This window comes from Podarcis melisellensis, assembly GCF_964234715.1.
Source record: "Podarcis melisellensis genome assembly, chromosome: 2".
Classification (NCBI taxonomy): domain Eukaryota; kingdom Metazoa; phylum Chordata; class Lepidosauria; order Squamata; family Lacertidae; genus Podarcis; species Podarcis melisellensis.
In genome coordinates this window covers 20,659,397-20,686,585 of record NC_138529.1, presented here as the reverse complement: position 1 = coordinate 20,686,585, position 27,189 = coordinate 20,659,397, and the positions used below count along the sequence as shown (strand labels likewise).

The following is a 27,189-nucleotide window of genomic DNA, read 5'->3' as shown; positions in this document are numbered from 1 at the left end:
CAAACCTTGGTCCAGGGAAAAGGATGGAATTTGATATTGATACCCCGAAAACTTGTATGTGTCAGCTACTCAAAACCAAAGGCCTTTCTATGATAGATCGCATAATGCATCTTCTGGACACCTTAAATGATATGCTGCCAGGTGTAGTAAAACCAAATGACATTGCTTCTATAGAGTACTTCTACTATTTACCCCAATTTGTTAAATGCATCGGTAGAGATGCGAGCATGGTGTAATTAACAAGACCAGTGCCTATTCCAGGAGAAATTTGATGTGGAAATAACCAGACCATTTTAAACTGCAGCAACCATTCTGCTTCTTGGGATCAGTAGAGGCAATGTGGAAAGTGGCTGACATTAAAGAGAAATGACAATTCTGAGCACAAGGAAGCAGTTCATCTCACAGCTGGCATGAAACTGACCGATCCTCTCTAACTCCTCCCCTGGCAGAGGGGAAATAATCTGAGTTTCAAGAGGTCAGAGCTTCAGGTGAGAGGTCACTTGATTTCCCCGCCTCTAGAAATAAAATTTCGCTGTGTCTCTATAAATATTTAAAAGAGCAGCGGGACTGGGGGCAGGGAGGACGACACATTTCTCTTTATTAACTCCTCACTGGCACACACTTCCAGGCTCCCCCTCTCCCTTTGTTTTCTTATTTTCCTGAATTTAAACAGGAGAAAGATTTTCAAACCCACCCACAGAGGGCTCAGGGGCAAGAGGCCACTGGGGAGAAGAGGACATTGCAATTGGGAAGAACATGTGTTTGTATTTCTTTGTGAAGGGATGCACGCACGCACGCACGCACACACAAGATCCCTTCTCCCGTTTACATTGTGCAAACTTAACACAAATTTCCATTTCCCCCCTCCCTGACCTATAGTCCTACTTGCATTTAGAGCCCAAGCGTCTACTGTTGAAAAGTGACTTCATGCTGAATTTGGGTGCTACACGGCCTTCCTTAGCTCTCACGCTGCAAGGCTCGGCCATCCCTTTCTTTCGCTAGTTTTCCCACACTTTCTGCCGCTCATTGTATGCCTGATGCTTTTTCTATCTGCCTATTCAGCTCAAATTAGTCACGAGCAGCCCCCAGCTTAGAGAGGAAAAATAAATTAGGTAGTGTTTTAAACACAGTTTGATTAGAATGATTTCACCCCCACCCACCCCTTTGCTGAAGAAGGGGCAATGCATACCCTCGAAAAGATAGTGTCCTCCCTAATAAAACCCTTCTCCCAATGCAGGAGTGGGGCACAAGGCAGGAAGAATAAATACGGAGGGACAGTTACCCTTGAAGGGTACAGAAGGTTGCTAGGTAAGTAAAGGAGGTGGGGAACAGGAGTTATGACTATACCATTATTATAGGACAGTAGATATGACTGATAAGCAACATATTCCAAAAAGTATTTTTATTTAAAGCACTAAATGGGGGGCATGGGCAAAGTGTAGATGGACCTATAAGAACCATCCTTTAAATCAGCTAGTCATGTTTTCTGTGTATATTTACATTTATCTTTTATTTCCAATAGTTAACCTGGACTGCAGCTGTTCTGTTTCAACTAAATTTTAGTCAGAGTAGATCCACTGAAATTAATGGACCTAACTTTGAAATTAATGAACATAACTACATTGGTACCTCGGGTTAAGTACTTAATTCGTTCTGGGGGTCCGTTCTTAACCTGAAACTGTTCTTAACCTGAAGCACCACTTTAGCTAATGGGGCCTCCTGCTGCTGCTGTGCCACCACTGCACGATTTCTGTTCTCATCCTAAAGCAAAGTTCTTAACCCGAGGTAATATTTCTGGGTTAGCGGAGTCTGTAACCTGAAGCGTATGTAACCTGAAGCATATGTAAGCCGAGGTACCACTATATTGCTCAGAGTAGAGTAAAACTTAGCTGAATACCACCCATTTCGTTCTCAATTAACAACTGCCACCAATGGGCCTTTGGTTCAGTATAATAAAGGGATAGAAAAAGATGCTTGTATATTCATTCATCTATGTCCTGTAACGGAGAAACAATAAAATTGCCTCCACTGATTTAGAAGCAGCAGTTGCAGCAGAATTAACAACTGTTAGCACAGGCGTCCTCAAACTTGGCCCTCCAGCAGTTTTGGGACTACAATTCCCACCATCCCGGACCACTGGTCCTGCTAGCTAGGGATCATGGGAGTTGTAGGCCCAAAAACATCTGGAGGGCCGAGTTTGAGGAAGCCTGTGTAAACCACTGGATTAGAAGCAGCTATTAGGTTTTTCCCTCCATCAACTGCCACCTGACAAAAGCAATTCCATCCAAAGATGGAACAGAATAGACAGAGGAAGAGGTGGGAAACAGAGCCATTAAACTGGCCCAGCTGAGAGATAAGTAATTTTTGGCTCATCATCTCCTTGTACTGTTTTCTGTTCCAGCTGGTTGTTATAAGAACTGTGTAACTAAAGAACTAGTGTATGAGTTTGCTTTTTTCCTTCACTCTCCCAATTTTCCTTTTACATAATTTTAGATTGTAAGCATCAGCCCTGGGACTGTTTTAATACTGATATTCATAAACTGGTCTGGGAGCTGTTTTTGGCTGGAGAGTGGGACAAAAACTCTTTAAATCAGCAGAGTGGAGAAGCTTTTGCAGCCCAAGGGCCACAATCCCTCCTGAGCAACCTTCTCGAGGCAGCACACTATTTATGGACATAAGGTAAAGGTAAAGGGACCCCTGACCATTAGGTCCAGTCGTGACCGACTCTGGGGTTGCGGCGCTCATCTTGCTTTATTGGCCGAAGGAGCCAGCGTTTGTCCGCAGACAGCTTCAGGGTCATGTGGCCAGCATGACTAGAGCAGTACACAGAAACGCTGTTTACCTTCCCGTCGGAGTGGTACCTATTTATCTACTTGCACTTGATGTGCTTTCAAACTGCTAGGTTGGCAGGAGCAGGGACCGAGCAATGGGAGCTCACCCTGTCGCAGGGATTCGAACCGCCGACCTTCTGATCGGCAAGTCCTAGGTTCTGTGGTTTAACCCACAGCGCCACCCGCGTCCCAATTTATGGACATAGCCAGGGGCAAATAAGATGGGTACAGCAAGGGACACAGCTCTTCCCTCTGTACAGTAGACTACATTCCAGCCATGCAAAAGTCAGGGATTTCTATACCCCCATCTATTCAGACAAGTAAGGATGCACAGTCAGTTCAAGAATAACTTCCCGCCAGGCAAGAACAGTTGAAGAGGGTATGCATCAAGGGCACTGATGGGTGTTGCATTGGAAAATAGGGTGCAGATTGCAGAGAGTCCCAAGGGCTGGACAGAGATGCCTGCATTTAATTCCCAGGACTTAGCTTTCCTATTTGTTTTTATTGAACAAGAATGAAACTTACGGAATAATGAACTGTTACAAATAGCAACACTATCCTTAAATGTGTGGCAAGATCGTAGCAGTTACTAGAATTTGATCTAGGCTGAATATTTCTTGGATTCTATCTACACAAGCGTTTGAGTTCATGTAGGCAACTAGCTTTCCATTTGGTGATACCTGACCAAAACAGGATGTTTGTTTTCTAGCAGCTGCTGCCATGATTTACAGGCATTTTAATACTTCTGTGAAACACAAAGCAGACAATATGAATACTGCGCACCAAAGCCAATTCAGTGTGAGAATCGGAGCCATTGCCTTCTTTGCCTTAAAACTGGTGTATGTCCCTTCGACAAATTATTAGGAGTGCACACCCAAAATTAATTAATGTAGATTAATGCCGTAACTGTCCTTTTATACTCTACCACCAGAGTGGTTAATGAATAGTTAAGAGTCAATAGCACCCCTCCTTACAGCACCCTTGTGTGGAGTGGGAATTAACAATTGAGTACAGAACTAGGAGGGAGTAATTATTTGAATGAATTAATGTGAAAAAGAAAAAATAAGATGTGATCACTCCGGGCCCTAGTTTTGTTTTTGTTGCGCTAAGAATAAATATGAAGGTGGATGCACAATGATAAATGCCTCTTTGAGATTTATTTCTCTGCAAACTATATAGCAAGGACAAGATCCATCCCATCCACAACAATTAAGCTTTGCTAGATAAGACTGTACAATTATATAAATATTATCTGCACCTTTCTTTAGGAACTTAACTAGTAACTATTTCCAGATGGGTAGCCATGTTAGTTTCTTGCAGCAAAACCTAAGAATCTCGTAGCACCCTAAACATCAACAAAATTTATTATGGCTAATAACTACAAGCTGTTTCATAAACTTAAACATATAATTTCTTAGCGATATGTATACATATTTTATAAAAAAAACCCCAAATGATGTTACCTTGGTTGCTATAGTACTGCTTTCAGAAGGGGGGAACTTGTGCACCCCTTCTCTCTTCTTTCATTTGGTGCAAGTTCGATAAATAGAAATAACCAGAATATATGAGAAAAATCCTATGATTAACTGAAACTCAGTGTGGTATTGAAAACGAATAATCAGAATTATGCATTTTCTACAGTTAAAACTCTACACTGAGAACTAATTAAGCAAGACCATTACATGTTCCCTTAGCTGCAGTTTTGTAAACTTGCATGCCAGTAGATGTAAACACAAAAGGTACATTCAGTTATGCTCTGATCCCTCAAAGAGCAAGATACAAGTATTGCCGTAAAGAAGCAGTTTTATTATGAAACCAGGAATGCAATGCAGTTCTGGTTTCATCATAAGCTACAAAACATTTCAACCAAGTAATCAAACTGCCAAAAGTTTATGAGTAGAAAACACATATTACAAAACTAAACATATAAAGTAAAATGACAATATTCATTTTGAGAAATTAGGGTGTTGAACTGATACTATACGACCTCAGGACCAGATCATTAGAAAATTGCTCGGAGATGGCATGAATAATGAAAGCACAAGCACACTGGAAAAGCACAAATAAAACACACAACGTTTAATGAATTCAGTATAAAATCAACAAGAGTCAGCTAATGGCTTTTAAATGCATTGTTTAATCTGTATTATACACAAAAGAAAGGAGTTGTGTGTTGGATACAAAAAAAAAGCCATTCACCTTTGAATGAAAAATTAGGATAAAACACCCCCCCCCCAACACACATACTCGGAGCACAAATGGAACAACATTCATTCCAAAAGCCAACCCAATAACAGTATATAAATCCAGACACAAACAGGAAAGGATACCTTTAGTACATAGAAAAAGTCTAGTAACTTCTTCCCTATATAAAATATGAAATATACCTGTAAAAAGGGGTTTTGGCTATACGAAGTAAAACAGGAATAAAGATGGAATCACTTGGACAGAGGTATATTTTTGGTGAGATAGCCCTGCACTTCTGAAACAAGCATGAATAAGTTATTTGGAAGAAAATGAGATGCAACAATGTGATAGGACAGAGGCTTTCTCCAATTTGTTATCTTTATTAAATTGCAACTAGAAGCATTTTGACTCAAAAGAGAAACAAAAAACAGTGCAATTTGAAAATCCACCTGGGAAATGAAAGTAGTGTAAAAACACTGAACTTGAACATTACATTTTACAACAATTCTTTCCACAGCTATAATCTTAGAGCTTTTTGATGCTACTTTCAGAGAAGGAAATTATCAGCATTTGCAGTAAATGAACTTTCAGAAACTCATGGTAAAGTTTTTCACTTTCTGCATCCTGGGATGCTCTATACTGCAGCCAGTCACAGTCTGATACAATTCATCCCATTATATGGGCTAAAAACATCATTTAGAATACATAATAGCTGCACAAGGCATTAAAAAAAGGACTAATGCTGACAATAATATATGACCCATATAGATGTAAGGCTGACATCATATGACTTCCTAAGACCTAATGTTTGAGAACTTTTAGCAGAACCCAAGGAGATAAATACTTTTAAGTATAAAAACAGTTTCAGATTGGGGGTCAGTCAGGTGAGACAGATGAACTTTTTGAGTTATTTTACTAAACAGTAGACATAGAAGAGGAAGACTATTTCTGAGCCATGGGCAATGTGAGAATTGAAATAAAGAGACAATGAACGGCTTTGTAAAATTACAGGGAAGGTTCAGACAGCTCTGGGTTTACATACTACTTCAAATGGAGTTCAATAATGTGACAAAAATATTAATATTCCTCATATTTTGCAAATCCCTTTTATTTTGTGCAGCTGCTTTCATCTGTACAGAGAGGAAGCAAGTTGGAGGCATAGTTTGGTTACAAGTGGCTAACGAGAGAATTTGCCAGAGAATTCAAATTGTTACATACACAAACAGAACACTTTTATTCTAGGCTCTGAAATTTGTTTCTTTTACAAGTCTGCCAGGGAGGGGTGAGGGGAAAGCCCAAATGAAGAGCTCGTTTTAAAATACAAAGCCAAGATTTGTGTGGGGGAGAAAATTATATTCCTCATTAGGGACGAAGAACAAGAATGTATAAAAGATACATCCCAAACAAGTAAAGGCTAAGAGGAAGGATCATCAGACGATGCCAAAACGTTCTGCTCTTTTTCTCTTCTTTGCCTGCAAATAGGGATTAAAGAGAGAGAAAATCAAGAACAAGGGGAATGGCAATGCTGAGCATGTGTTTTGGCAGAAGGAAAGGTAGAAAGTCTATAAGAAGTGTCACAGTGTTGGTTTAAGAAAGCATTTTTCATATCAAATTTCACAAGGGGCACTGCAATTGCAACAGGGCCTCCAACCAGAGTCAGAAATTAAGCTGTAAAAGCATGAGATGCAGTGGCCTGGTGGTTGCTTCATCTTGCTGGGTTATACAAGAGAGCTATGCTTGGAACAATGACCACTTTACAGGCCTGGAAAGCCTTCCAGGCAATGGGGAGGTGGGAAATGTAAAAGGCCAAAGGGTTAACACTCTTCTATTCATGAGGAAGGCGAGAGGGACACAGTCAAATGCATTAAATATACTCATGCGTCTCTGAGATATGCCTCCAAGTTAATACACCAGGGGCATATAAATCTTAATTTTTACCAGGATAAATAGCCTAGGGGGTAGCAGAAGTCCTAATCAAGAATCTCCAGGGGAAAGGTGCCATTCAGCATATACAATACTAGAAAAAGACCTTTTTGTTTCAGGCACACTCTCTAAGTGACCTAACGGAAAAGCATGGAATCCCTCAGACCAGAGCCCAGCCACCCCCTTCGCTCAAATTGAACAGGGGGATCATTCTACAGCTGCTACTTCATTTTGTAGCGCAATGCTTGCATAGCATCTGGCAAAAACAAAAAGCACCAAGCCATATCTGAACCCCATACAAGATGCCAAAGAAAATAAACTTCCTGCATAGAATATTCAGGATTCCTCAAAGGAGGAAGAATCAGGGACCCAAATACTGCTTCCATTCCATAGGCAAAACAAGACCCCTTGTGATGGGCATTATGGCTCAATACCAATCACAATTAGCATGAATATGGATTTACAGAAACAAAGAATTGTCATGCTAGAGTAGGAGGATTAAAATTAGGCGAATAGTTCAAAGAAGGGATCAAAAGACACATAAGATGACAGATTCTTGCCACAAAGAATTTGCAAAATGTGATATTACCGAAGTGTTAGAATAACTATGAAATGTCCGGGGGAAACCCCTAGGTTTCAACAGGAAACAAAATAATTTTATACAGAGACATAGCTATGTCAGTCACTTGCAGCAGAATCAGTCGGTCTTGTGGCACCTTAAAGACTAACAAATTTATTTAAAAAATGAAATTGTTATTGTACAAAATAAATAAACAAACTGCTATTATAAAACAACATTGGATTCCTTCCGTACCCTTCTGTGACATTTTCGTGAGGTGAATAAACTTACAGCATGGTGCAAAAATAAAGAAGCCAAGTGTGGGGTTCAAGCTTGTAAAATCTACAACATCAAAATCTCGATTTTGCTGGACGTTTATTTAGACCGTTCTCCTTGCCATTGATTTCAGTAGGCAGGTTTTTTTTGTGGTATATAGAGGCAGGTAGATAATGTTCCATACACCCAGCATGGTATTTGTTTCATATCAAATTGAAAATCACCATGCTACCTCTGCAATGGATAGAAAGCTGGGTTTGGACCTGATGACCCAGATTCCAGTTCCAACTAACTTCCAGTTCCAACTAACTGGGTGGTCTTGGACAATTCACAGGGGTTGTTATGAGGATAAAGTTAGCAACTATAAGCTTATAGCCTCCTCTTTCTCATCAAGATAGTGATAGAAAAATCTGAAGCAATATAGATTACTCCCCCCCCCCCGAAAATACCCCCCTCCCTGCACAAAGCACAGTAATGACCTGATGTATTATCTTTGAAGTGGAAAAGAAGCAATTTCTGAGGTCGCTCATTGATGGAGTATCTGAAGTATTATATGACCACCTAGGATAGTTTAGTGGGACCATGGGGGTGGGGGCAGAGAACAGGATAAAAGAGACACAGTGCCATCTTGTGGAGTGTTTGGCATTCTTTCACAATTCATCACAAATCCTCAGCTTCTACCCACACCATTATAATAATAGAACATGCCCCTTATCAGCTTTGGTTTGACAAGTTACCTCTGCATCTTCTGTGGTTGCTGCCCCAGCCGAGCTTGTTACAATACCAAACCTCTCCTTTCTTTTTTTGAGCTTTTCATCATCTTCCGTCTATACAAAAAAGAAGGGAGAAAAGGTTAAGCTGTCTGTATCACGCAATAAAATCATTCTAGTTGGTGATTCTGCTTCTTTCTTAGTCTCATAGAACCATTTGCTGGAAGGGAATTTACAGAAGAACATAGTTTTCAGAACCAACTGTTATTCCGATAACAGTTGAAACCCTTCTCTGGATGGAGAATATGTGTCTTTATGAAGTTCATGGAACAGGAGGCCAGGTCTCTGAACAAGCTAGATGTCCTTATATTTTAATTTTCTAGTCTCAGGCTTGCCCAAAGATTGTGCTTCTATGACATATCCTTATTATGTAGTACATACAGAACTAAAACAGCCGTGTAAATAATTTTCCAGGGAGCATTTACTCTTACTTCAGATACTTCTCTTCTTTATTCCTCTCTCCTAATGCTCATCACTTCTGCTGTTGTGACACTGACTGTGTAAATCTTAGTCATTATAAACTGGGACTAGCATCTGGAATAGCTTCAAATGTATTCTTCCACCTTGAAAACCACTATGCAACACTCTATGTGCTAGCTCTCTCTGTTTCTCTTTCCTAGCCATATTTGTTTGTTTATTTGAAAAACTTCAAAGGACAAATCTTAGATATAGCACGTGGTTAGCAAGTGGAGAGCTTAATAGTAAGCCTACATTATAATGGCATGTTAAGCCAAACCCTGGCTTAGCTCAGTGCAGGATGGTGGTATAAAAGACAGGGGAGGAACTAAGCAGTCACATGTTTGAGTGACCCCCAGTAAGTCAGTTTGGCTTACCATGATGTGTGAATCAGGTCACAGTATTTTTGCTTCACGCATTATGCTAAACCATGGTTCAGTGCTTACATGAGTGAGCCTCCACAACTCTGAGCAAAGCTCATGTTCTCCCCTCCCTACTCCTGTTTCTGCTGTACAGTAAGCCAGCAGCTTACAGGGGGCGATGTTCCAAGAATCGCGCTTAAAGCCAAAATCTCATACTGTATAGTCAAAACACAATGGTGGGAAGGGTTGTCAAAGTCTCTTTTCTCAGACACCCACTCCTTTCCTCCCATTTCCCCCCCTTACTTTTTTTGCCAAGTGCATAAAGCTGAATGCATACAAGTTAAATGTGTGTAAGATGTGGGTTTAGTTTATTTAGTTTGCTTTCAAAGAATCCTGGCTTGGGGTAATGAACTTACCAGAGATTCCAGTTTGCACACAATGTTCAGCTGAGCAAATCAGCTCAATAACCCCTTGTGCAAAGGAAAGGAAAGGAAATGAGCCCAATTCTTTGCTCAGGTTTCCGGGGATCATTGACTTGGTGTTAAATAAACCATGGTTTAATGTTTTGTATGCAGATATAGATAATCTGATTCAAGCATTTTTTTGCATCTGACTTAGGCGGTCAAATGAGTGAGATCATTAGAACAGTGTTGATTTAGTGGAATTGTTACACACAGGCTGAAGGACAGAAAACCCAGAATCTGCTTTGCTATCTAACAAAGTTCTGATCTACAGAACATTAAGAAAACACAACATGCAATTTAAGGCTGTTCTCATTATAGTAGTTCACAGTCATCACTGAGGCAGCTTGTTAAATCTGCTTTAGGATATTGTTATCTTGTTAATGTGAATAGAAGGTCATTTGATTAAGTGATCCGAACACATGGCAGATACTCATTCTTTAGGTACTACTGCACAAGACTTAAGAACATATATGGTATTTTGCCGTATACGAAATATAAAAGCTAGCTACATATATAAAATGCATCTTCTCCACCATTTTAATTTCCCCTTTCTTAAAAGGTCATCTTTTAATTCATTTTTCGCCCATTCTAATGGAAACATTTTCATTAAGTTGGCCTGTACGGCACTGAGCTTATCTTCATAAATTCCATTTCAATTATGAAATAAATGTTGGCTTATTCAGGTACTTCAGATTTCTTCTGTTGATTTTCCGTAAGCTTGAGGCTTTTTTACTCTCTTAACCTTTAACCATGCTGGTGGCCTTGGTCTACAGTAATAATCAAGCCATCATTACCTTTTAAGAACCTCCACCTCATCCATTTGCCATGGGAGTTCTCGTGTGCTATTTTCAGCAGCAAAAGACTGTCCAATTACCTTCCTCTATTCCTGTAATTCTCCTCACCTGCTCACACAACACATTTACAACCTCCCCTCTGCCCTATTTGATTATCCAGCAGTGCTGGCCATGACAGGCATTGGGGTAATGATAGGCTTTCACAACCATCATGCTTGAGGATGCAAGAACCAGCCGAATGGTGGAAATGAGAAAGGAAACAAGCTAAAACCTTTAACTGCATTGCTGGTCTCTATGAACTCCTAGCTGAATGCACAGCTTCCCACATCCATTAAGCACTTTGAACCTTGCTTTCAAGCTGGATTGTATTAAAATGACTTGTGAGAATAAAAAAAAACAAACCAGGATAGAACTCTTCCTATGACTATATAAAGCCTCCCTTTCCTCCACATTACATCTGTACAAATAAGGATGATTTGTTCAGCTTTGATTAATTGATATTAATCGGTCAAGCCATGACAAGCAGCACTGTTAAAACAAATGCGAAACAAAATATCAATCAATTCACAAAGCAGGCCCAATGACATCACTGGTGCAGCAGGCAACTTTTGTCACAGTAGTTGCGCTCAACACCTCCTCAGCGAGTGGTGGGACTGCCTTGATTATGTCAATCCCTTACATCAATGACACCATAGCAACCAGGCTCAGCTTTATTAATTATGACAACTTCATCTGTTGTGGCAACAGGGACAACTGAAATGTTTAATTAAAAATGCAGAAGTTTCTCAGGGGCAGTTGTCACCATAACAGCATGCAGATACGCTTTCTGCGCATTTGTAACACTTCGTAACAGTTACTGTCTAACTTTGCAGGTTTGCCATTTCTCTGGCCACAGGATACTTTTCACAATGAATTTTCCACTCCAACACATCTACTAAACCTTCTTTTCCTGACAAATGAAGGCCATTATAAATATGATACAATTATTTTATATTAAATGTTATTACATGACCTTCACAAACATGACACAGTAGCCTGGCTGGCACTCACACCAGCAGTTAGAATGCAATAATAATAACAATAGTAATAATAACAATAATAACAATAATAATAATAATAATGGTGAAATAGCAGAATCTAGACTTGTTCTAGGCTTTTTGGATTCAGCCTCAAAGATGACTTGGGGTAACAAAGTGGCTGCCAGTCTTTGAACCCAAATTGTCAAGTGATCCCAATGAGCCCCAGATACACAATATTTGGTATAGCTAACAAAAGCAGGCTGATGAGTACTCCTCATATGTAGCACAGAGAGATGGGTGTGAATTCTTAGCTGTTGTACCTTCTTGCATGCCATACACATAGAGGTACTAGAAATGCAGGAGTTCCTGAGACCCGCCCCCCCCCCCAATGGATTGTAAATACCTTGAAATATTGGTTTAACAAAGACAGAATACCAACTTTTTATAGTACAGCTGTTGTGAAGCTTAAATATCTAAATTGTACTATGAGCTGACGAAACCAGAGAACCAGTAACATTCATGCTCATCATTGTTCAGTTACCTTATATAAATATGCTACTTCAAGATGCATTTTTCTGTTTTCAATATTTTTTCTTCTTTTGAGTGTTAACATATAAATTTACGAATCTCATATGAAAAATGAACATGTCAAAAATAAGATAATGCTGGGGAAAACAGGACACTTCGAAGAGTATAAAAATATAGCCCAAGGGTTATTTTAAAGTGTGCATTAATGTTTGTGAACAGCAGCAAAGATGCCATTTTTTCCTAAGGGCACAAGAATTGGTCAGATGATATCTGCAGTGGCTTCCTTTCCTATGTAAATAAAAAAAAATCTATGCATAGCTACTCATATGTTATACACTACTATTCCCTGAGATTAACCTGCATGTAAAACAACCCTGTGGATTAGTGCAATGTGGATTTTACCTGCAAAATATATGGCTTGATTACGCCCTCTTAATATCAAAGCATACCACGGCACACAGTCTTCTGCATCTGTCTTACCATCTTCCAGTTAGTGAAGACAGCGAAAGTTCTTAGTAGTAACTTCAGCCTGCAATTTATGCATATTCCAATGCAGCTGGTTCAGCTAACCATGGAAAAACTACATTCCCTACTTAAATCATTGATAGTAAGCAAGTCAGTATCTCTGTGCCCTAAAGGCAATTTGACCAGGGGGTGGGGCAGGGTGGGAGGGGGAATAGCCAAACAGCAACTTTAAATGGATGAACGGATGTTGTGGAGTATGTAAGAGACTGTAGTGAACTGAGGTTTTTATTTATTTTTCCAGTAACTCCCTATAATCACTCCACACACCCCCACTCATTGCCTGAAGGGAAAGTGTGTAACAATTCCACTAAATCAACACGGTTCTAATGATCTCACTCACTTGACCCCCTAGCACACCAGTGTCAGATGCAAACACGCTTACAATAAACTTCACTCCATCTTTAGCTCCTCTCTGACAGGTTTTGATTCATGGGGTGCTGAAACCCATCTGAGGAAAATTACCTCTATCAAAACACTGCTATCTCAGCATCTATCAAGCTCTGCTAGAGCCCTGGGGCATGCTCAAATATGCACATGGGCATTTGTGTATGTGAAGTGGGGGGTGGAAGCTGACCTTTCCTGCGAAGTGACAGATAAATTTCTTGAAGCTGGTGATTTCCAGGTTTTCTTATTTCACTACTCACGTAGAAAGATTTAGAGAAGCATCCAAGGTGCAAAAGGTTTCCCATGTAAAGTGTTTTTATTTTATTTTATTCAGGTAGGATTCTCAAATCTGAAATCTAGTACACAGCCAGGCATCCCAAGATACTTCACACTTTAAAAAATGAAATCTTTGTAAATAGCAAAACAAAACCAAACCCTGTGCAATCGCAATGTTTGAAGTTGCATGAATATTTTACTGCAAGGTACATGGATTAAGCTGCTCCGCATCAGAAAAAAATACAGTCAACTCACAGAATCATTTTTTTAAAAAGAGTTCTCGCTCTTTTGCCTGAGAAGAAATGCTTAGAGAACACAGACAAAAAGCTAAGTAAACGGAGGAGGTAGACAAAGGATTTCATTGGCCACAGGCCTGGTTTGTTTTGAAGGGGGGGTTATCTGCACACATCTCCTATGCTTGTCCCACGACTCCTACTTCTCTATAACTATCTCCACACCTTTCTCTCCTTATTATTCCGCTCTTCCTGAAAAGTTCCAAAATGTTTTACTACATACAGACTTGTAAGCAAAACGATGCAAAATTTTGTGTGCACACAAATACACACCATTTGTAAAATAAGCACAGAACTTGCATTACTTGGAGAAAAACATATACTTGGGGGGAGCACAGGCAGGAACTGAAACAAAAAACTTTGGTTTCAAATACAAATGCAACGGGTTGCTCCACTGCACTTTCACACATCTTTCTGTGGCGAGTTTTGTGGACAGCCACTGGAGAGAGAAGCTGCAGGGTATATAACTTGGCTGTTTAGGAAAACCAGGTTAGCTCAGTTGGTGAGAGTGAGTGTGGTGCTGATAGCGCCAAGGTTGCGGATTCAATCCTCGTTGATCCTCGGGGTCCTTTCCAAATCTACAATTCTATGATTCGAAGTTCTGCTTTCCTTCACTGTTGCTATTAAGAACCAGCGGCTAAGCAGGACCTCCAGCTGTTGTGCCATGCCACTGGATCGTTTTGTGGGAGTGGAGAGTGACTGAGAACAGGTGTTGGTGCAGAGCAGAGACAGATGCTTTCAAGCCCTTTAAAGCAGCAGATAAAGGCAGGGATACTCTTTGGGTGGCCCCAAGAAGGATCTGACTTACTGGATTTTGGTCATCTAGAAGTGGGGTGGGGCAGAAGAGAAAAAGTTGCCTCTTATATTTTAGGCGTGGTTTCCATTGCATAAAAAAGGAAGGAAAACCCACATTAGGCCAATGGCTGGACGATACTTCTACTGCAGCTTTGCTAGGGCGGCGGCTCCATTGGATCTTCATCCCTTTGTTTATCTAGCACAGGGGTCAGCAAACTTTTTCAGCAGGGGGCCTGTCCACTGTCCCTCAGACCTTGTGGGGGGCCGGACTATATTTTTTGGGGGGAAATGAACGAATTCCTATGCCCTACAAATAACCCAGAGATGCATTTTAAATAAAAGCACACATCCTACTCATGTAAAAACAGCAGGCAAGCCCCACAAATAACCCAGAGATGCATTTTAAATAAAAGGACACATTCTACTCATGTAAAAAATGCTGATTCCTGGACCGTATGCTGATTTAGAAGGCGACTGGGCCAGATCCGGCCCCTGGGCCTTAGTTTGCCTACCCACGATCTAGCATAAAGATCCGCTGCTCTCCTTTACTGAAATGGCATCTCCTTAAAAAGGCTCAGCAGTACTTGTGGTTCTGGCATAATTATATCCAAATGACTAGAATACAGATGTTGAATCCATGTGCTGGGTGAGTAAGAGTGAAAATTGGATACAGGTGCATAGAGTAAAAAATCAAGTATGGGGCACAAGCAAGAAAGGCATCAGGCATCCCCAACCTTTGGCTCTCCAGATGTTTTGGACTACAATTCCCATCATCCCTGACCACTGGTCCTGTTAGCTAGGGATCATGGGAGCTGTAGGCCAAAACATGTGGAGGGCCAAAGGTTGGGGATGCCTGGGCTATATTTATGGAAGGGATATTTGACAGTGGTTTTGCCTTCAAAGAGTTGTAGCTTGTGCAATAAACAATTGGTGTATCCCAAATGGGCAAATAAAGTCTCAACCAAGGAGGCAGCTTAATAGCAGGTGGGGAATCTTAGTCCTGATACCCTTTGGATATATGTTTAGTTTTTTTTACTACAGTACTGCCTTTTTTATTTTTAATAAATGTTTTATTCAAATATTGCTTATTGCATTCTTTTATTCTTTGCCTAGGTAGCTGTTCTGGGCACCTCCATTTTTTTAGGGAGAAAGTGGGATAGAAAACTATCCAAATAAATATGGAAACAAAAATTTAAAAATTGTATACATTCATGAGAGTAGCATTTATTAACTTGGTTTTTTACCACAAAGTACCTTTTATTGGCTGTCAGAATAGCCAGTCAGTCAGCTAAGCACCTTCTCATTAAACAGCCACCATCAGAACTTACTTCTGGGAATGAGGAGCTCCTATCTTTGCAAATATCTAAGAGGAACAAAAGGCAGCACTTTGGTTCCTCAGAAGCTTCATGATCTAAGAGTGTCCTCAGAAGCCCAATCTCTTGTAGCATCTTTCAGAATGGATTAGCTCATCATTATGAAAAAGTCTGGTGTGGGCTGTTCATCAGGCAACTCACTCCCAGTTCTCTCTAGGTTACCCTGATGCTCCAGATCCCTTTGTCTATCAGCAGGAACAGTAGCAATGGGAGTAGCAGATGTGTTATCTGTGATGGGGGCCTTAGAAGGCAACTTTCTGCAAGAGGCTGGGATTTCACTCAAGGCCTGCAGGTCATATACAGGTGAGCCCGGGTCAGATTCATCTGATGAATGTTGAATGTCTTTTGTTTATGAAGGCCTTTGTTTAGCTGGTTGTTTGGGAGACTCACTCTCCGGTACAGGTAATCTGCAATTGTGGAGGTAATTCCTTTCCAAGATGGCCCCTAACAGGAGGACCCTGTTTGTACGGTGCCCTGGCTGCCCCATTTCCCTCATCACCTGAGATGGAAGGATGGTTGGTGCCTTTGGGGTTCTGCAGTTGTTTACTCTCCTGTTAAGTCCTTATGGCAACAGTAGTTAGAAAGGACAAATTCAGACAGGAGGTTTTCACAGATTTTGTGATGGCAGCAGATGTTGGCAAGGCTGGGATATACGTGTGGAGGAATAGGGCTTCCCCCCTGGAGATGCATGCACTACTGCGAGGTTGTTAAGCAGCTGTAGGTCATTGTCTCAGATTTAGTGGGTCTGACCATGTGAACAAAATGGTGCCATTTTGTTGAGAAAGCAGTGTCTTCCCAATTAACCCAAAAGGAAGGGAGTAAGCAGAAAAGACAAATAACAAATTTTAAATCTCTATAAATGAAAAGAGGAAGACGACAAAGAGAATAAAATAAGTTGAAATTTGAAATAAAGACTAGCTGGAAGGCAAGTACAAATGCTGAAGTAAGAGGAGGCTCTGTCTTGGGTGAAGGCAGAGAACCAAGTGGGGTGAAGACTACAATACCAGATTGCATGGCTCCTTGACTTCTTGGGCAATAGAAGGAGTCAACCCACAATTACGGTATGCCTCTTTCATTCCAAAATTAAAATAAGCTGCTCTGTGATGCCCTAGGCCTATTGATTCACCTTGGTAAGAATGACTTGTCCAGAGAGCAGGTAAACCTCTGAATGTTCAGGTTCAGGAGGACCACTCATTTGTTAGAGCCAGATTTTGAAATATTGGAGTGAAATGTGTGGTGAGAACCTTGAATTCTTGCACTGATGAAATATTCTAGTTTGAATTACATCCTACAGAAGCTGAGGCTGCTGAAGAGACTCTTAGGTTGGGGAATTGTTTTTTTGGGGCGGGGATGGTTGTTGCTGCTATTGATATTAATTTTTTGTATCTATATTTTTAGAACATGATTTAATGTCAGATTTGTTTGAATACTTTTTGATGTGTTTTATTTATCCCTTGACAATTTTTGTTACATTTGTTGCAAGCCTCCTTAGGCATGGTTCATACAACATAGTAAGCAAAAGTATGGCTTACATACATCATACAGACCTCGTTTTATTTGTATAACAACTTTCCATAGTTAAAAAGCTTCAATCGCTGCACCAAAAGAGCCTAAAATATATTGTACTGTGCCAGATCAAAGTATTGGGACGCGGGTGGCGCTGTGGGTAAAACCTCAGCGCCTAGGACTTGCCGATTGCATGGTTGGCGGTTCGAATCCCCACGGCGGGGTGAGCTCCCATCGTTTGGTCCCAGCTCCTGCCCACCTAGCAGTTCGAAAGCACAATTAAGTGCAAGTAGATAAATAGGTACCACTTTCTAGCGGGAAGGTAAATGGCGTTCTGTGTGCTGCTCTGGTGCCGGTTCGCAGGAGCAGCTTCGTCACGCTGGCCAAGTGATCCGGAAGTGTCTGCGGACAGCGCTGGCTCCCGGCCTATAGAGTGAGATGAGCGCACAACCCGAGAGTCTGTCAAGACTGGCCCGTACGGGCAGGGGTACCTTTACCTTTTACCTAGATCAAAGTATCCTTAGATGCCAATACCTGGCTTTTACCAGTACTATACAATTCAGAGTTAGGTGAAGGCAAATACAGAGCAATCAGTCTCCATCACACCCTCCTTGATACTAATCAACATTCTAAGCATGCAGATACATCTTTCAATCTGCTTGGTTAATATCAATTGAGGGATTTGCCTTCATTGCATCTTTGGGTAATCTTTCTTAAAATAAAGAGCTACATTTCTGGCTCTCACAGCGTCCTAGGACACTATGCAAGAATTCTTTTCGTCATTAGCTTTAAGAGGATCCCTCTTTGTGAAGTGCAATTTTTTTGGGATCATAGTGCAGGCGCTTTTAACTATTTATCTCTTTTCAATATACATAGGGATGAGTCTTTATGTTTCTTTGAAGTGAAAGGAGGATTAAAAAAATGAAGCAGTGCTAGGGAAAGGCCTCTGCAAGTTGACTAATGCAGCTGGACAGATACAGCAAACTACAAAGCAATCGAGTTTTCCTAGCCTCACCTCTAAGACAATGTCTGAATATGAAAATATAGTAAGTTACCTTGAGGAAGTACACAACTGAAAGATATCAGGCAACAAATGACAGGATGCTTTCAATTAAGAAAAGGTCCACAGGAGGAAGCAATGCAGAATTTTTCAGATGAACCCTCTAGCATACCAGAATTGAGTTCTAGGATACAATTGAAGACAGGAGCAATACAAATACAGCATGCCTGTAAGTGATCTATGAGGCTTGGTATCGTATATTTAATAACAGGCAGTTCTGAATTCAGATGCTATACACTTTCCCCACTCATTATGTTCCTCTCTAAACTTCCAGGGTCTAAGGTTTAGGAATACACTGTGTATTTATCTGCATGTCTATGGTAAATAGCTACAGAGGGATAAATCATGGGTTTTTTCAGCCCTTCATACCAGCTGGTCAAGTCAACACTATGAAAACAGGTTCAATAGATCAATTGTGTACTCTGCAAGCATATGTGATAGCAGGGAACGGGGGGGGGGGGGAAGAACTATCCTTTTTTTGCTTTAAACCTGTGGCCTGTTAATTTCTTCAGGTGTCCCTTTTTTAAAAAATAAATAAAAATAAGCATGACATTATCATGAATTGCATTTTACAAGCCGGTGGGAGGGCATTTATATAAAAATGAACCCTTCTGGTCACCACTCCTGTATCTCCACTGCAGCATGACGGATGGCAGGATGAAAAGCAGAGCCTCCAGGCTTTCAGGCGATGGTAGATTAATGATGACATGGCCTTGACCTCCAAAAGGTAAAGGTTATGAAACACTCATGAGTAGCTGGCTTCCAATTTCATACCCAGAGGGTGAATGACAGCAACTGATAGTTTTGTTCTTCAAAACACTCTAATCCTGGGATGCACAGCTGTCACCCACCACCTTTTTGAAATTCATCCCAACATATTTATATCTTCTTGCTCTTTTCCCTAGTGGACTCTATTCTGTGTCTGTGTGCATCAACTACGCGAATGACGCTCAGCAGCAAATAGAAGGCGCAATGAAACAGGAAACTGAAAAGTTTCAATATAATCATATTGTGACACCACTCTCCCTTTTACAGCCCTAGAATGATATTTTGCCAAGTATTAAACTTGCTCAGTTACACATTACACATGCACTGTGATCAATGGCAGAGGCACAATCAAGGAGCTGTTAGTTTTATAGACTCCAATACCACTTACCTTCCCACTCTGCTTCTCACAAAAGGCCCAAAGAATATGTGATTAATCTCCCCCCTTTCAGGACTAGTCAGTCAAATCAACACAGCTCTTTAATCTCAAAGCCCAAGAGAAAGTCAAACACTGAGCAGTTCTTCCCATCCTCTAATAAGTCATGTTTCACCAAGAACTTGATGTAGTTGTAGAAGGATGTGATGACACTGAAACAAGCTCTTTTCAGAGCCCCAAAAGTGTTGTTTAGAAATGAACCTACAGATGTGAACTAGTGTTAAATAAGGTTATGTTTATGTTTCTATACAACAGACAGCTGGCAGGCTCGTCCTACAATTTGATACAAAGAAAGGGCAAACTACTGTAGTCTACCACACCATGATGCTAAGTAACACATAATGCAAGATGTCAAGGCAATGATGATAATCAATATTCAACTCTATATCCGCTGCAGGGTCATCACACCCCTATATTGAAGACTACAAGATGATAAAACTAATAAAACAAAAGCAGAGTCAGTAACAAAATCTGATAATGTATCTAATCCGATAGAAAAAAGAATTAAGTTTCACTGTCAATGCACCTTTGCACAATTGTATCATCTTTTGGATTTAGTTGACACAAATTTTCAAGTTACACAGATCTCTACATCAAATATACAGGTCAGCGTTGGCATCATAGCAATAAATAAATAAAAAAGGAAATGAAAGGCAGTGCAGATCCACCAAGACTGTTTCTTCTTTACTTGACTCTTTCTGCTTAAAGAATAAATACAAGCCAGGGAAGAGAGAAAGCTTAAGAGATCAGAATTGTTTGAGGTGTTGAATTTGTTAAAGGGCAAAGTTCTGAGAGCCAGCAGTTCTGAAAGCTCTCTGTGTCAAAATACCAGGGGCCTTCACAGATAAAAGTTTATGCTTGCTCCAAACGGGATCAGCAGGGGAGTGAGGAACAAAAAAAGTCACAGCCATGTGTTAAGAGCACACCTGCAACTCCCAGTTTAATTCTGAAGTTGAAAAGCATTCTTTGACCTAGACGTCAGAGGATGAAGCATACATATAAGGAATGCCACATGGCAGACTGAAAGAGACACATCTCAGGTGCAGAGTGAAAAAGTGAAAGGCTTTTGTGAGCTTTTTAATAACATAATGTAGCCTTTTCAAGATTCAAAAATATTCCAGGTAATGATGGATACATTCAACTACCACAAACACTAGCCTTTCTCCGGAAGAAACTTAGAAAACTTCTTCCTCCTCAGAGGATCAGATCACGCATTTAACAGTGTTCAAAGGATATAGTTAGGTAGCTTCACCTATTGCATTCTATGTACATGTCCACAATTAGCCTGAGCCAGCAAAGGAAATTATGTGTGGGAGCAGACTTTTGTGTACATAGCCAATGCATATACAGAATCGCAACTGGTTACATATTCACAACTGATTCCCAGTTCTCATCCAGGGTAATGGGAATTGACTGAATAAGGTTTTAGATGAAAATGTATGAACAGAGGATCACTAGATGATGTCAGTGATTAGAAATGGACTAGAGCTACAGCTTTTTAAACAACACAGTTAAACAGAAGTTTCAGTAAGCAGAGCTGAAGAACCCATATTTACTGTCCTCACAAATAATATGCAGAAGTCTTTTCTCCCTTATTTCAAATGTCGAATTGTACTTCCTTACTGTCAAAATCTCACTGTCAATGGTTGGAGTGCAAACAGAACACTACAAGCTATTTCTACTTCTCTGTCATGACTAGTGAATTTTGCTCAGTTTTATTTTTCTCATGTATTTTTTATGTAAATAGTCTTACATTAATGATCTCCTGACCATTAGTGGAAAATCAGGGCATCTTTCAAATAAATTAATTTGGGGTTAGCAAGCTGTTTATCACATTGTCTCACTGCTGTTCAATGGACTGCACAGAAATAAGTTCCCCCAAGTTCAATAGAGCTTACTCCCAGGTAGTGGATATTGCTTAATGATAAGTGAACAGCTAATAATATAAGAATATTCTTATGAGTGTAGAATTTTGCTTACTGCAAGCCCACTTTTTGGGAAGTTCACATCATATTGGGTTAAAAAGCTATTATAAAATCTCTCACTAAATATTTCATATCTCAGTTTAAGAAGAGTATTACTAATCATAAAATTCTCAGTAAACCTTTTATTACAGCAATTTATAGAGCTCACCAAACAAGCCAGCATCAGCTATGCACAGAAGAGAAAGAGTAGGGATGGTTTTCATGACAAGCTAAGCCAAACATTGGGTTACTGGGACCGTAGAAGTGTGTGGACTCCCGGAGACAAGTCCTTTTTGCTTCTACACCAGGCTAAGCTTAACTTACGAGTGAGACAACTAGGACTTGTGATGAACTCTGGGTGGTTTCCAACAAAACACTAAAATACAATAACCTATTAAACATTAAAAGCAGGGCTGCCTTCAGATGTCTTCTAAAAGTTTGGTAGTTATTTTTCTCTTTGACATCTGGTGGGAGGGCGTTCCACAGGGCGGGTGCCACTACCGAGAAGGCCCTCTGCCTGGTTCCCTGTAACTTTGCTTCTCGCAGTGAGGGAACTGCCAGAAGGCCCTTGGCGCTGGACCTCAGTGTCCGGGCAGAACGATGGAGGTGGAGACGCTCCTTCAGGTATACTGGACCGAGCTATTGAACATAACACCAACTTCAGAAGAAAGACCTTATAATTCAAAGCTTCAAGCCTGATCTGTACTGATACCAACTGCGCTTCTCTGAGGAGCTGTAGAAGAACATCTCAAAAGTGAGAACAGGAATTGTATTTTCCCAATAACCTACTGTAACTAAGACTAAATGTGCTTAATCTGAAATACCACATATTCTTCCTCTGCTTACCTCCATTACTCAATTTTTCTCCCCTTCTTTTGTTTCTAAAATGTTAGGTCCCTTGGGGCAGGAGCCTCTCATTCTTTATAAAGTATCATGTGCATAGATAGAACAACAAAAACAATCTCCATAAGATTCTGGAGACTGCTGATTTTATAAGCTTTGGATCAAATTCCTACAGAGCATCATTAAAAGGTTTTAGTTTATATTTAGCTGCTTTATGAATTAACAATGTATTACTGTATATTTTCTAAAATAAAAGAAGTTCTAGGACTGCTTTCAAAGACTTGGATTCCACTGCAAGAATGGAAGGTATTCCATACCTCCCTCCATCTGCAGCCCTTTGCACATACCTCAACTAGCGCAGAAGGTTAGAGAACCCTCTAGAACAGTATTTCAGGACTACACCCCACCCATAAGCAGAAATGCCTGTCACATCCAGCAGGATCTTTGGATCTCGGCCAAAGATCTGAAAAAGCTACTTTTATCTTGAATAGATTTTATTACTAATTATCAACACATGCCTCTAAACTGAAACAGATGAGGGATGCTACTTAGTTTTACTAATAATGAAACCTGTGCTAATAAACAAAATACGTTATGGGGTTTTAATCAGATGCTACAGCAACATATAGCAAGTAGATCTCCAGGTCCTGAGCTACATGGGTGCCTCCTTTCCCCATCAGCACTAGACAACTGTTTAATCAAACTGAAACAGTTTAATGAGGTACAGAAGGAAAATTATGAACAATGGCACAAATTCCAGAGATGCTGGCATTTTTATTGAGCAAGAAAGCACTATTATAAATCCCTGGAAAATGTTTGTGGTGTAAATTAGAACTCTTAAAAGGCTTGATTATTCATGCCAAAGAAAAGCATTGCGGTTGGCTTGCACTGACCTCATGTATGCATTCCCCTTACTTTAGATTACTTTTGTTTTTCATGGTGAACAGGAGTTAAAAAAAGAAATGTGACTTCAGGTTTTTTTTTGTTAAAATCAGAATAGACCCTTGAAGACTCGGAGTGAGAGCACAGTTCTCTATTCTCTCCCAGTTGCTCCTCCAAATTCCTGCAGCCAAGTGGTTCAACAGTTTCTGAATGGCACACATAATGACATCATTGATTGAACTATAATAGAAAGGAAAGGGGGGTGGGGGGAAAAGATGTATTTGTGTTACAGACAAAAGATAAGTTCTGTTTCACAGCAGGGACAAATGAAGAACCAGATGACTGGACAGAGTGAGGTCGCCGAGTACCCCTTGCCATTGTTTTCGTTTTAAGCAACCTTTCCACTACTCCCTAAAGGTTTGTTAGGGACTCAAAATCCTTTTCAAATGGCACCGTGGAGAAAGGAAAGATCAGGAGCCCTGCTGACCCTTCACAACTCTCTCATCATTTATTTTTAAAATATCATGTATTGTAAGTGGGGGGAATGATATAAACATTAATAATAGTATAATCCTTAACACTGAACATTGATATCACCAGGACTATTGGAAATACATAGCTAAGAAGCAAGCACCATTCAAACCTCTTTGAAACACAGAAGGATCCATCTTATATTTTTGCATTTTGGTCTCCCCCCCCCCCCAAAGTTACTTTCTCCTAGATAGGCTTGATGGGAGACACAGCTCTAATATGCTGAGAAATCACTCACAGGTATTTGGACCACACATCTGGAGAGAGTGCTATTTTGAGTGGCTGAAAAGGAAGGCGTTCAATGTTTGCAATATCTGGATTGAGTTAATTGCTAAGGTCTTTGAAAGCTTATCTGCAGAACTATACTTAGTTATTCCTGGTGATATATGTCAAATGAAGTTTTTCTCGAGTATACCAGCAAGAATATTACAGCTTCTGGAATCAAAGAGATCACAAAGTCTAATGGACAAAAATTTAGTTACGAAAATCATTGGGAGTTCAAAATGGAAAACCTCCAACTGTTAACAATGGAAGAACATTCAAAACACTATGTCAAATAAATGCACCCCTGCCTCCCTCGTTTTCTTAGATTCAACAGATGGGCCCTTGTGCAAACGCATGTGTGTGCGCAATGGTAGAGGCCTGGCTGGAAAGCTTAAAACGGCTCCATGAAAGACGGACTGAAGAAAAGGAAATATGAATTGGCCCTGCCCCGTAGTTTGACCAATTGCAGCTAGGAGCTGGGTGGAGTCATAGATTAAAAAAAAAAGTAGACTCGGATACGCAGGCCTGCTTCCTTTTTTATTTGAAATGTTTGTTTCGGGCTTTTCAACAGTACGTAAAGGCAATAAATGGGCAGGGAGAATGCTGGCTTGCAATTGTGTCCATATAAGAGGTGCCAGAACTGTGCTCCGACACATTCCAGCTGAAAAAGGTCTGGTTACAAGGTTTAACAGAAAAGCAACCTGCAAAGATTTGGATAGTATATCAGACCTGAAACAGGATTTTAAATTGGTATATTTATTAAGGTTTCAAATAAAAAATAACTCTCCCCAGGTCTACAAGAGTCTGCTCTTTGTAATAAACAGAAATTCTTACTAACCAATGAATTTATTTTCTTCTTGAGGGAAGGAGGACAGCTGAGTATGGTGAAAGGCCCTTCTACCAAGCCACAATACCATTTTATCCTAATGAGAAATATACAAATCCTTACTTAAAGAGAAGGTTCCCAGCTCAGATACACCATGAGAAAAACAATTTTCAGAGTCAAATTTTGATTGAAACGGCAGTGAATGGTTCAAAGCTCAATCTGATTAAGGCTTTCAAGAAAATGCTGAGAACTCTAGCATACTGCAGAAGAACTGAGAAGGGTAAAATGAACTAACGTATTGGGTGATAACTTGGGGAGGGGGGCAGAGACTACGTTCAAACCCAAGTTTCAGATGCTTAAGATTGTCTTGTGGCAGTTCAAGATTTCCCTAGATCCTGCAGTGTCTAGACTCTTATTTGATTGTAGACACCAGGACAAAGGTTCACCAAATAAGCTTATGAAGTTTAATGGTGAAGGAATGTCTTGATACAAACAAGGTGTTTCTCACCTAGATGCATAACTTAGTGAGTTGGAAGATTCGCTCAATTTCTATATAACCTGGAATTCCGTATCTTAATGAAGAATGGGGTACTGATGTATGAGATGCCTGCTGGCTGGTAGGAATCCATGGGTCCTTCGGCAACAGCTTCACTACACTGGAGCATTACAAGTGTCTTAGTCACTTTGCTGGAATCAGTAGCACCATAGCCTGCAGGTCCTTAATCTTCCTAAGTACAGTGGTACCTCGGGTTAAGTACTTAATTCGTTTGGAGGTCCATTCTTAACCTGAAACTGTTCTTAACCTGAAGCACCACTTTAGCTAATGGGGCCTCCCGCTGCTGCTGCGCAGCCAGAGCACGAGTTCTGTTCTCATCCTGAAGCAAAGTTCTTAATCCGAGGTACTATTTCTGGGTTAGCGGAGTCTGTAACCAGAAGCTTATGTAACCTGAGGTACCACTGTACTTGTGAAATGAGAGGTAGAATCTGTGAAGCATATAACACTTTCTGGACCAGTCTGCTGATAGGATGTCCACAACTGCAGATTCTCCCACATTAAGAAACTTGATGTGAATCTAGGCAGCTGATTTTGAGGAACCAGCGAACAGTTTCATGATGGCTTTTCTGAGCAATCATTTGTGAAACACTAAGTGGCCTAGAGACCACTTTGCAGTATCTAGCTTTGGCAGCTAAGCCAATGATGTTCTCTCTTGATGAACTGAAGACATTTCTCTGTATAAAGTAACAGGGAGGTGGTTTCCTTAAGGAGTTTTGAAAATGTACTGATAGGCATTTGCTACTACATTGTCTGTCTTGATGAGTACCTAATGTCCTGGTAGAAGATGGAAGAAATGCCGCAGTGCCAGTATGATTGCCCAAAGTTCTAGGGAACTGATGTTCAATTAAATTGTTTCTGGGGACCACAGGTCTTGGTGCTGTACACTTTTGCAGTGTGCACCTCAAATTTTCAGACTGGGATATGTTGTCAAAAGCACTTGGATGGACTCCTGAATAGGAATCTCCTGGCTCCGATGAGTCAATGATACCCACTATCTGAGTGGTCTCCGGGTTGAGGTTGTTGGTTATTTGCAGTGGGTATCCTAGAAGAAATGTCTGAAATACATGCAGATAATCAGTCCCCCAAATCTGGAGACTGTAGATGAGACTGAGGTCTCAACCATAACTTTGTTGTTAAAAAGCTTCCGGTGACTTGGCTATCTGCAAGATAGAATCAAAGTGTTCTTCATTTTGTTGATGATGAAACTGTGTTCTTGCAGAGTATACATCATCCTGGTCATGTCTTGACAGCACTAGGATTTAGAGGATGATCAGACTAGAAGATTGTCCAGATATGGCTAGATATTCATTTCTTTGGTTCTGTGCCAATAGGATCTTTATAAAGACTCTGGGAGTGGAGAGGAGATGAAAATGAAGAGTTTGGAAAATGCAATTGTTCTTCACTGTAGCTCAGGGATGAGAAACCTGTGGCACTCCAGATATTGTTGGACTTCCAACTCCCACCATCTCAAACCATTGTCCATGCTTGCTGGGGTTGTAGTTGAACAAACAGGGAGGGGCAGGTTCCCTATCCCTGCTGTAGGTGAAGCAAAGGAAACTATGATGACCTGGTTTGACTGGGACATTTAATAAGCCTCTTCAGATGATTGGATATCAGATAATAATTGAGTCTGAGGCATGCTAGGATGAAGTGCAAGATCTCTATGCAAAAAAATTTACTTTGGAAGGTGATGATTGACCATTTTTGGCTCCAAGATGAGGAGCGTGGTCCCTGGTGTGTG

General features: G+C 40.5%; 1 protein-coding gene across 2 annotated transcripts in view; it reads right to left on the bottom strand.

The window, feature by feature from the left end:
• Positions 1 to 5,366: 5,366 nt before the first annotated feature.
• The window catches only part of SARNP (SAP domain containing ribonucleoprotein), a 58,368-nt gene continuing 36,545 nt past the window's right edge, over positions 5,367 to 27,189 (bottom strand). For both annotated transcript variants that reach the window (XM_081898988.1, XM_081898989.1), the window contains 2 exons: positions 8,514 to 8,603; positions 5,367 to 6,490 (listed from right to left, as the gene is read on the bottom strand). In XM_081898988.1, the coding sequence (XP_081755114.1) occupies positions 6,449 to 6,490; positions 8,514 to 8,603 (132 nt within the window). In that variant the 3' untranslated portion in view covers positions 5,367 to 6,448. The remainder of the gene's footprint in view (positions 6,491 to 8,513; positions 8,604 to 27,189) is intronic.